This window comes from Sorex araneus, chromosome 1, assembly GCF_027595985.1.
Source record: "Sorex araneus isolate mSorAra2 chromosome 1, mSorAra2.pri, whole genome shotgun sequence".
In the NCBI taxonomy this organism is placed as follows: domain Eukaryota; kingdom Metazoa; phylum Chordata; class Mammalia; order Eulipotyphla; family Soricidae; genus Sorex; species Sorex araneus.
This window is the reverse complement of record NC_073302.1, coordinates 440,008,695-440,020,861: the sequence shown is the minus strand read 5'-3', so window position 1 is coordinate 440,020,861 and position 12,167 is coordinate 440,008,695. Positions and strand designations below refer to the sequence as shown.

Here is a 12,167-nt window from a genome sequence, read left to right as displayed (position 1 = left end):
CACATGGCAGAGAGCGGCAGAACCGGGCAGGTATCTTCCTCCTAAGGTTCTGATCCTCTGGGAGCTGATGTGAGCGTCCCTTCTCAGACTGGAGATGACAAAGGTGATTCGGTGCTGATGACATGTTCTCAATGGACACAGGAGCCTTGCTTTGCAATCAGATCCTGAGCTTTCAGGTGGAAATATTTACCCCTAAGAGTTTTGTTTGTTTGTTTGTTTTTTGGTAAAACATGTGAGACTGGTTTGGGCAGTGGGGATGGGTACATAGCTTTTTTTTTTGTCCCCACAGCTCTTTTGTTCTTATCCTCACCTCATGCTTGTTTTGCCCTTGTGTCTTTGTATTTCTGTTCCTTTCCTTGTCCCTGCTCCTGGGTATACAGATCCTCTGTTCTCTGCTCCCTTCTCTCTCCCTTGCAAGCTCAGAGACATTCTCTAACCACTGCAGGAATTACTGGCTTCCTGTTGACACAGCACACCTGCAAATTAATGTCAATGCTATTAAGGCTTTTTGTGGATTAAAACACCAAATAAGACGGTTGCTTAACCCTTTCTGTGACAGGTAGCTGGCTCTGTGAGCTGCTCTGCAGAAATGTGCGGAGGATAGAAATTGAACAGTGCCCCCCTGTGGCTGTGCCTTGGACAGTACCAAGATTTCCCCTTTGCCCTCATGCTAAAATGGTGGATGTGTTTAGATTATGGCTCTTTCCCCACTTGCCTATTGCACTGTTATTGTTTCTAGGGGGACAAAAAAAAAGAAAGAAAGAAAATGTTCATATAAAATCTAGCTTGTATGTGTTCACAAATGTGTGTGTGTGAACTCTCGCCACGTGCGTTTAGTGGCCATGAACCACTTTCCCACCCTGACTGGCCACCTCCACCAATGGATCCATGAAGGGGGGAACAGGGTCGCCCAGGTGGTTAGTGATCAGTCACCGTTTATTCCCATCTCTGTCCCGCTGTTTATTCCATTCTTCCCATGTGCCTATTCCAGTCTCACTGAGTGCCCCATTCCAGTCTCACACTGCCCGTCATTCCTGTCTCCAATTTCCCCTATGTTAGTCTCAGCATCCCAGTCTCATAGTCTTAGTCGCTGACCCAATTCCCCCGAGTTCTGGGTAGCAAATACCCACAGGTCAGGGAGCACAATCAACATATGTAAAGCCCTTCCCTTTCTTCCAGAGAAGCTTCTTCCAAGACCAAGATCTCATCCTGCTAGGAGATTTGCTCAAGGGCAGAATTTCATCCAAGGATGTTATTTTTCCTTTTCTTACTCCATAACCATTTAAGTGATCATCTTAAATTTACTTCTTAACAATCTTTCTAGTCATTCTATATGAACACAGTAAGAAACATATTAAACTTAAATTGTGTCTCTCCTGGGGACATCTCGCTATAGATCCTAGACTACTCCTCAGACCAGGTTGGTTCTTTCAAAACCCAGAAGGGTCCTTGTCCAGCCACTTTTCTTTGGGTCATGATGGAATTTGTCCATTACTGTGCTCTTAGCTTATCGTAAGTTTTATGGTTCTTGGCCTGTCCTGTTTCAATGTCAGGGTGCTTAGAGCTTGCCCTGGGTACATCCCAGTCCCTTCACTGGGATCCTACCTTGGGGGTGTTAGGAACTAAGGGCAACAGAGGGTTAAGAAGATGCCCCGGAGTATTATTTGGAGTCAATTAACCCCAAAGTTACCAAAGCATAGCATTGTCTTCCTATATCTATATAAAAAGGACATTGCTCTAAAGTAAATTATGTAAAGGACAAAAAGAAAAAGAAAAGAAATATTTCACATAAAAATACAAAATCCAGAGTTCTTAGAAGTATCTGACCTTACATGTCATAGGGTCTGAATTTGGGGATATGTGATTGACAGATAGGGGAAGCAGAGCACAAAGGAGAGGTTAAAGATAACTGTATCACTGTCATCCCGTTGCTCATCCATTTGCAGGAGCAGGCACCAGTAATGTCTTTATCGTGAGACTTGTTACTGTTTTTGGGATATCAAATACACCTGGCAACCTAGCTTGCTAGGTTCTGCCATGTGGGCAAGATACTCTCGGTAGCTTGCTGGGCTCTCCGAGACGGGCGGAAGAATCAAACCTGGGTCGGCTGCATGCAAGGCAAATGCTCTACCCACTGTGCTATCGCTCCAACACAGAAAAATGGAGTGCCTCAGGAGCATTGTGATGAGTGTAACCCAATAAACTAAGCTCCCCACAGCAAGGGAGAAAGGACGAACCAGTGTTATCCTGCACTAGTTGATATAGGAACTTGCACTGTAAAAGAGAGTATAGGAGGTAAGGTCTTGCATGCATCAGATTTGGTTTGTATCTCTGGAATCACAAGAGTGTGAGTTCAAAATGTGGGTGCACGATGCATTCGGTGACAGAGAACCACTCCCCAGGCCATGCTAGCTGAGGGACAAAGAGACGCGGGACTTATGGATAGACAACAAAGATGGCCTGTTTAATGCAGAGCTGTTAGCATACTTAAAGAACCTCCAACGGGGCTCTAGGTATAGAACTGCACTGCACGTAGGTGTGATTGATCATTTACAGAGCTACAGCATTTTGATGGAGGCAATTCTCTTGGGGAAATTAACTCAAGGAGACACTCTGTCTCCCACGGGGTATACAGAGAGACTTGCCCAGGGGTGACAAGTATTATATTACTTTTCTTTTTCCCTAGCTTCTAGTAAATATTAAACAATTCAGCTTACTTCTTATTAATACTTGCAGTTATTTGGATAAACACAGTATGAAATATAGATTCCGACACTTAGTTTTCTGGGCTCTGAGGGCAAACCCACTGGGCTCTACCGTAAATCCCAGATTGGGTCCTAAGGCCAATTCAGCTTGTCCTTCCTCATAGGGCTCTTGTCTCTTAAATCATTATTGCTTGCATCAAGACTGTGATATTAGGCTTATAGTCTGTCCCATTTTGATGTTGGGGTAGCTTGCTGCTTGCCCCAGGTCCATCCAAGGCCCATGGTGGGACCCCACTTCGTGGGGCTGTTAGGAACTACAGCAACTGAAGCCTGAGTCAAGTAATTATGACAGATACCCAGGAGTAGATATATTTCAAAGTCAACCAACTCCAAACATCAGGAGCATAGAGATAATAGTCTTTCTGTGTTTAAGCAAAGAACATTGCTCTATAGTAAAATGTGAAAAGTCACTAGAGGAAATAGAAAAGCAAGTAATCCTCTTCAAATACAAAGTCCAAGTCACCAGAAGGTTTTGATAAACTCAGAGATTAGGGGTGAGGGGCTGGAGTGATAGCACAGAGGGCAGGGCATTTGCCTTGCACGTGGCTGACTCGGGTTTGAATCCCAGCATCCCATATATCCCCTGAGCACTGCCAGGGGTAATTCCCAAGTGCAGAGCCAGAAGTGAGCCCTGTACATTGCCAGGTGTGACCCAAAAAGAAAAAAAAAAGAGAGAGAGATTAGGGGTGCTTCAAGAGCACTTGTAAGTTTCTCTGGGGATGAGTGGGGGGGTAAGTGAAGCTTAAAACACATAGGGTTAATATCCAACATCTGAGCACTGCCAGGGGCCACTCCCGAGAACAGAGCCAGGAATAGGTCCTGAAAATGGCCAGGTATGACCCAAACCTTCCTGTGTATACCCTCCAACACCCTCCACCCCCCACTACCTGTGTTCACAGCAAAAATGAAAAACTATTTCACCTTCGAAAAATTTTTGTATAGTAGCTGATGCAAATCTAGCCTTGGGGGTAACTGCTAGAGAAGAACTTGGAGAGCAGAGCATGCCCAGTCATCTTCCTTCCTATAGATGGATTCCCAGACAGCTTTAGGTGATTCACAATTAAATACAGTATTGCTGTATTTTTTTTCAATGATCCCTAGCAGTTTGACCAAGCAGTCATATACAAACAGGCCTCTTGTCAAGGTATTTTATCATCAGTTTACCTGAAAATAAGTGGTACTATTCCCATACTTCTGGAAAATTAATTTCTTTATTTTAAATCTTTTTCAGAAAGCCTCTGACTGTCTCTGTTATTGACAATAGCATTAGAACCAATTTCTCTATATATGAGTAAACAAGTAGGTCAATAAATGATTGAAATTCTTTAACATCTTCTTTGGTACACAGTAGAAAGTGGAATCTTATGCACTTCTATACTTAGTTTGTGTGGAAAGAGATGCAGCTGGATTAACACAGGATAATAATTAGAAAGACTTGGAAACAGAATCTGAGAAAGATTCAGTTTCCTATAGGTGGGTGTGGAAGGAGTAGTTCAAGGGGCAAGGGGTCTTGACTGGAAGGGACTATGACACCCACAGGGTCCGGAAGTGTTGTAATGTTGACTGAGGTAGTATTTCTTGAGAGTGTCCATTTGACCAAAGGCATATATTAGCATTAATATTAGGCATTTTATTGAATTTGATAAAATGTACAGTGCTATTGACTGTTAATAACTATTAATATTTCTGCATCATCCTATTAGTGTTCTTTCTAAAATGGCTTATGAAATATACATATCATCAATCAGTCACAGAGATCACTTTTCTGTACTTACAAAAGAAGGTCATATATTCATGGTTATTCAAAATGTTTTCAATCAGAGCCCTAACATATCAATATTAACAAGAATCACTATTCCTCAATATTACCAGATTGCCCCCATTGGTTCCTCAATATTACCACTGTTACTTGTTCCCAGTTTTGCTTCCCAGGATACCTCCCCTGAGCATAATAGTTTATAACTCACCTTACCAGTTTGACTAAACCTAAGCAGTTGACGGGTATGTTATCCTGTGCTGGGAGGTCTTCTGGAACATTCCATTCATTCCTGCTGCCTGGAAAACTGTCTTGTCTGTTTTTTCTAGGGGTCAGTGCTGGGATAGGGAAGAAGCCCCTGCCATATCATATCTACCATCCCGACAAAGCTGTGTCCTGATCTTTGCTTTAACCTTTAATGAGCCTCAAGGAAGAGGGAGTGGTGGTAAATCCATGGCCCCCTCTGTAGGATAACATAGCCTCAGTAGTTTAGGTTTATTGGGTTACTCCCGTTACAGTGCTCCTATTCCTCTTTATTTGTAGCTTCTTTCTTGGTGTTCTGTTGACTGTGGGGATCTAGCCCAGGACAGACCACAGGAATCTATTTAGCTTTCTTAAGACTCTTTTTACAGGAGCCCGCATTCTAGAATAACTTGATTTTCTGCCCCTGAGCAAGGAATTCAGATACAGGCACCCCGGTTCGCAAGAAGGGTGGTGGTCAGACCAGATAACCAGACCCATATCACATGACCCGTATCACAAGACCCAGGACTGCCCCCAGAACCGGGACATTCCTGAATATTGGCGCGAATACTGATCTCTAAAACCATAGGCTAAGGAGTGATGTCCTTTTAAATGGATTGGTTAAGAAAGTTTGCAATATTACAAATCTATTGGCTATGAAATGCGCGGGCTCTGCTGTAATGGCCAGGGAAGGCCTATATAAGATCTCCTTTGGAGAAGCTCGGGGTCTTTTGCCCAACCTGCTGGACCTGCGTGTCCGTGTAGGCGGCTGGACCCTGGCTAGCCAGTCTTACAATAAACCCTGCTTGCTGTTTGCAGTCTCTGGAGTCTCTTTGTCCTTATAGGGAGATCTCGATCCTCGCCCTAACATTGACTTGTAAATAATGTTTTTCTCTTCTCCTTGAGTCCTTTGTATAGTTTATTCAGAGCAAGTCCTTTTTGTATGGACACAGGAAGACTTAACAAATGTTATGCTTTTGTAACCTGGGAGTCATTTGACTCTACATGATATTTTCCTCCAGGGCATCTGTTCTCTTGACCTAAGCCTCAGCTGCCCTTACTTTCTAGCACCCCCAAAGCACGGTCCCAACGTGGGACAAGAAGGACCCAGGGCAAGCGGTGAGTTGTGTGCTACCCTGGCATCGAGATGGGCCTGGCCAAAGTGCCTAATGCTTAACTATAAGTTAAGAGCTTGATCATGGACAAATGCTGTCATGATCCAAACAGTGATACTAGATTTGGACCCTGCTAGGGTGAGGAATGATTAATCTGGTCTGAGCCTGTGGCAAGATGTTGCCAGGAGAGCTGCCTTGCAAACCTCAGTGTATCCCTTGCTATGTCCATACAAAAATAACTAGTATTGAGATGTTAATAAGTTCCTGGACTAAGGAAAAGAAAAAAACCTTAAGAGTGAGGAAGGGCTTTGGAGTGCCCTGCCCTCAGGAAGGGCTTTCTTATGTTGATTTGGCTACCTGGCTGGTTGTAGCTAGAGGGCAAGGTGGGAGAGACAAGTAAGAGGAGGAAAGAGAGAAGCCAGAGGGAAGCAGCAATTGAGCAGTAGATCTTGAGAGAGGCTGGAGCTGGGAGTGCGCTGGAGATGAGAAAGATTGAAGATTGAATAAACGGTAACTAATCAGCAACCAGCTTGGTCCTCGTTCTTCCTTTGCCTGTCCTTGACCACCGGCCATCCCGATCCAGTCCACACACTGCGGTTCCAGAGCACCGAACTCGGGTGGTGAGACAGAGCCGCCCGGAGAGCCTGCGAGTGCACTCGCCCCTCGGCGTTTTTTAGTTTTTTACACCCCTCGTTTCAGTAATTCTTGTTTGAGAACTAGCAAGAGTATGAATATCAGGAACATAGTATCTGGCAACAATTGTGGGCATCAGTAACAAATTATGTAGAGCCAATAATTTAAGCTTGCTAACACTAATTGACTCTTTTCTAGATCCTTCCACAAAACACTCTAGTTTATTATTCCAACACACCTCAGCAGTGTTTCTTTCATTCCCATGGTTTTCCCCCAGACTGAAGATTCTTCCCTCTCAGGACTTGGGTGAACTCCCAGGCATGGGGCACAGGAGGGATATACATAGATCCCACTTCCTATCTATTGTCCAGCCCCTCTTTCCTTCCCCTCAGTCGCCCATTTGGGTGATAAACTGTATGATTGTCCTGAGAATAGGAGCATCTGTATCTTCCCCTGAATTTGCATACTCCCTCTAATGTGTTTCTGTGTAATTCTAGTACACTCTCTTTCTAGAGGACTTAGTGACTTCCTAGGGACTTCCTAAAGGACAGTGCTCAGACTAGGAGAGACTGTCCTCTGCACCTCGGATGAAGGACACCATGTTTGATTTTTTTCTGCTGAGATCCATGGAGTTACTGCCATGTACTACCTAAGCTTCTCAGGGGAGAGTAATTCAGGGACAAGGTTGTCATTATACAATGAAAATGCTGTTGTTCTGGACCAAAGACTAGGCCAAATGGCACCCTTGTTACAGGAATCCTTGTTTTAGAACCCAGCAAGAGCGTGGATATCATGAACATAGTGACTGGTAACGATTGTGGGAATCAGTAACAGATTATGTAGGTCAATGACTTAAGCTTGATAGCATTCATTGACTCTTTTTTTAACCCTTTACCTCTTCTTCCACCTTTTTTCTCACAAAACCCCACAATGCTTGTTCTGTCTTGGAGCACACTTTAGGTTTCTACCTAAAACAGTATATCTCCAAATAAACCCGAACAAGCATGCTTTCCTTTCATTTCAGCTCTCTAATTAATGCTCTCATCTGTCCAAAGAGTGCATGAAATAGTCAATAAGCAAGTGAAGAAAGTTGTGATGGGTGTGTCATAGACCCACCTGCCTAGAGCACCAACACTCATTTGGTTTTTCAAGTTGTATGTTTGAGTTTGCCTGCCTTTGGGTGGGGGAATCTAGCACCTCTCTTGTAAAACGTTCTCTACACTCTCTCATTGTTGAAGAATTTCCAGATTGTTTTCTCTGAGATGTCAGTCCTTCGTGCACACCCCATGCTGAGGGGGACAAGTTTACTCCTAGGTACCAGTGATGCTTTATGGCATCTTCCCCTGCTCTTCTGTCCTGCTGCTGTGACCTTCCTGTGGCCCTGGATCCCTGCCGGTCCTCCCAAAACCATAAACTCAGACTCACATGACAACTATTGTTTCTACAAAACCTTCCTTGTCCCAGGGAGGAGAATCCTATGGTGCATATGTCTCTGATGTCTATCCTTCTGGAATATTCCTCTCCCACAAGTACTGAAGTTCCTGTGTTCAGATCCCCTACCTGATGGACTATTTCTGATTAAATTCCAGGGGGTCTTTTCTAAGTCCCTTTTCTCTCTGCAGCACGCCTGGGTAGTAAAAGAGGAAATCAAAAGGAAGAGAGGTTCAGTTAGCCACATTTGTCCCATCCTTGAGGTTCGCAACCTCACTTCGTCATGTCCAGACCTTTTCCCAAATCGCCCAGCACAGATATCCTGAGCAACCATCCTGCAAACCAAAGTTCACGTTGGGGCTCTGCTCCCTCGAAGCAGCTGCAAACCGCGGAACACATTCGCACGCCCCAGCTAGGCAGGGGGACGGCCCCCTGGGGCATGAGGAAGCTGTCAGGCTCTGCAAGGCTGTGACTAAGCTGCTGGCAGGGAGATCTGAGGCTGAGTCCCCCAGCTGTGTGCAGCGGCTTCCCGCAGGTCGCTCAGCCAAGAATCAATACTGGAAATAGTCAGCTTTCTCTGAAGAAAAGCCATTACAGAAGGAAGCCAGAAAGTCTAGACCCGTTGCAGAGAGTCTGTCAGTACCAAGAGAGATACCTCTGATGCTTCTCTGATATAGTGGCTGGAGGTTGGCTGACCCCTCAGGGCTCACCTTGCCCCCTGAGCCCAAAGATCAGGCAGCTCAGGAAAGTTGAGGAAGGAGAGACTGTGACATGGGGGGGGTGTCTTATACTGCACCCATAGACTCAAGAGCACCTCTTCTGGGTCAAGGAGACTTTATGGTGGCCCCAAGTCTCAGCTGCTCATGTGACTAGGAGGCTGCAGGCAGACCCTGGGTCTTGAGCTAAGAAGAAGCAGAAAGTCCCTGGAAAGAATGTGGTCTGGATGTCTAGGGCAGGCAGGGGTGTGAACTGAACAGACCCAGGAGACTCTGCTGCCTCTCAGCCATTCAGCACCCCAATGCAAAGGCATCAACCCTACAACCCATAGTCAGAGCCTGGTGACTTATGTCGTTGGAGGGAAAAGAAAATAATTCCACAAGTGTCAGTGTGGAAAGGAAATCCTGGGAAGAGGTGACACCTGAAACCCCAAAGAGCATGTTACTGTCAGGAAGGAGAGGGCATGAGGGAGTGAGAACGTAGCCCCTGGGAACGTAGATCCCAGGGAAATTGAGACCCATGGCTGGTTGGAGTGCTGGGGGCAGGGGGTGACAGAAATTGTCTGTGTGGATTTCAATCCATGATCATGAGTCCAGGCCTGAACAGAAACAAGAAGCAGAACAGACAAGCAAGGGCCCAGAATAAGAAAATTGGTGGAGGCAAAGATACACATTTCTCAAGTTTAGTTCCCCAATGCCAGTCTCTCACTGTCCTGGGCATCCTCTAGACGGGACCTGGCCTACAAGTCCCTACTCTAGCTGGACGCGTCAAGGCAGCAGCAGTGACTGCAGGGACTCCCGGTTCCCAAGAGCAGGGGTTCAGAGAGGGTGCAGAGAGAGGACCAGGGTGGGGCCAGAGAGATAGTACAGAGGGTAGGGTGTTTGCCTTGCTGGCCGTTGACCCAGGTCGTATCCCCAGCATCCTAGATGGTCCCCCAAGCATGGCCAGTAGTGAATTATGAGTGCAGAGACAGAAGTAAGCCTTGACCATCGCCAGGTGTGGCCCCCAAACAAAACAAAACAAACAAATAGGGCCAGAGAGTCCCAATAACCTCCTTCCTCTGTGACCTTCTTCCACTGTGACCTTCTTTTGATTATGAGGTTCCCTATAGAGAGACAGTGTGGGCAGAGGTGTTTGTTTAGAGGATTCCTCTGAAGCCTTGAGCCAAATGATGACTTCAGGGAACACATGTAGTTCTTGAAACAAGAGGCATTAAGGGACAAGGAGATAGCTCCGGGGTCAGAGGAGCATGCCTGCGCATGATTCCTCATACCAGAGGAACCCAAAACTCCCAGGCCCCAGTACCTCTGGGTCCAAGCTCAGAGCCATTAATCTGAGTGGCCCAAATGTCCTCAAGAGTGACCCTGGGGACACCTTGAACATTGCTTGAAAGGTGACTTCTCTCTCTCTCTTTCTTTCTCTCTCTTTCTTTCTCTCTCTTTCTCTCTCTCACACATACACAAAATAAAAGGGGCATTAAAAAATACTAATCCAGAGGCTGGAAGCTTCTGCCCAGTACTAGAGGTGCCTCATATGTACGAAAATCTGGGTTTGATCACTGCTAAATGCGTAGATTCCAGATTTCAGCTTGGCCTCTTATAGCTGGTGGAAATAATAAAGTCACTTTGTTAACAGAAAAATTATATTCTATGACTCTATGGTCAACTATGGAATTGTGTCTCAAACTTGGTTTCTGGAATATCTAGCACAGGGGACAGTTAAAGTCTGTGGGTCCCTGTAATAACTGCTACCCTCGACCACGGCTCTGCTAGGCCTCAGGGTCTGATGGTGTGTGTAGGACAGAGGATGAGCACATAAGGAGCCATGCTGGGAAGTACTGACGTTCAGCACAGATAGGCCCCAGAACTCAGCCTTTCTCTACAGTGTCCAAAGGCTTCTCATCTGTCACACGGAGTCTACAATACAAGTTGCAAGGGCCTCAAGCACGGGGATAAAAGAGACCGAGGAAGAAGAATCAAACCAGCAAGAAGCTGAGACCTCACCTTGCAAGACCCAACCCAGATGAGGGACTCTCCTCCTCATAGTGGTGAGAAGGGACAGAGCAGTGGGGAGCAGACAGGGAATGTGATTTGTAAAGTTCTGAGCACATCAGAAGCCAGAACCAGGGTTGAGACCTAGAGTGTAAAGAACATGGAAAGAGAAGGGGGTTGCTGGGAGGAAGGACTGGCAAAGCCACGACGGACAGAGTACCGATGCATGCTGCAAGATTCCCCACGGGCACAAGCTGATGGTAAGATGCCCGGAAGCAAGCACGTAAACAAGAACATATCTGCCCTGCATCCATCCTAGACACAGTATCATTCACCACTAAGCCGGTGGTGTCCCTGCTCAGGGCCTCACACATCCCTTCCACGTCTTGGCAGGCAGCATTCTGGTTTGAGATTTCTGTGTGGGATCCCACAGGAAATGTTCATCAGAGTCATGGTCTACCCCTCCAACGCCCCAGCTTCCTGGCAGAGCCCAGGGGCTTTGTGCACGGGGAGAAACGGACTCTGCAGGGCTGTGTCTTTGCTGCTGGCGCAGAGGTACAAGGCCGAGTCTTCTGGGTTCAGGGCACCCACGTGAAGGTAGAGCTGGGAGCTATCTGGGCATTCAGGTGAGAAGCGACTTGAAACGGTCTTGTTTTCAAGAAGGTTCTTAAAATTGTAGATAAACATGAGGTCCAGCGGGACCTGAGGACTCTGCTTATACCAATACATAGCGTTGTGTCCCATGTCTTGCTTGCACTTCAATGTCTTCTTGCTTGTCATTCCCATGATGAGGTACTTGGGCGTCTGCGTGATTTCGGTGTTCACTGGGACTGTCAGAGAAAAGAGACAAATTCAGACAAGGCATAGAAGGAAGTTGTTGCTGTAGTCCTAGGAAAATGATGTGGACTCGGAGGACAGTCCACTGGAACCCAATACTTACCTTCCACCAGGAGACAGAGGACCACACAGCAGAACAGCCTGCAGCCCATGGGGAGTCTGAAGGGAAATGGGGACATCCTGTAAGTTGTCATGGGCAGGGTACTGGGCCACGGCTGCCTTGAACTTGGTGGTTTGACTACTTGTGTCCCCGTCCTTGAGTTTCCCATCCCCCTTTCTCACCTCTTCTAGACTTTATTTTTTCTTTTTGGGTCACACCCGGCGATGCACAGGGGTTACTCTTGGCTTTGCACTCAGGAATTACTCCTGGTGGTGCTCAGGGGACCATATGGGATGCCGGGAATGGAACCTGGATTGGCTGCGTGCAAGGCAAACGCCCTACCCGCTGTGCTACCTCTCCAGCTCCCAAAGGTAGAAGTGAATGTATGAGGGGAATTTCTGACAGTTGCTCTTTTGTACCTACCTGCCTCACTAATAGTCTTACTCTACGCCCCCCCCCCACCCAGTTACTTTCCCTTCTCCTCTTCCCTTGCTCAGTCATCTTGTGGAGACAAAATGCATTGAGACATGGAGCATGTCCTCACCTTGAAAGGCAAAGACACACAAAAAAGTGTTTTGT

At 46.4% G+C, this 12,167-nt stretch overlaps 1 gene segment (V, D, J or C); it reads right to left on the bottom strand.

Moving 5' to 3' along the window:
* Nucleotides 1–11,107: 11,107 nt before the first annotated feature.
* LOC129402586 (T cell receptor beta variable 4-2-like) lies at nt 11,108–11,667 on the bottom strand. The segment is given in 2 exon segments: nt 11,108–11,481; nt 11,592–11,667. Coding segments are annotated over 2 exon segments (450 nt in total).
* Between the last annotated feature and the right edge of the window lie 500 nt (nt 11,668–12,167).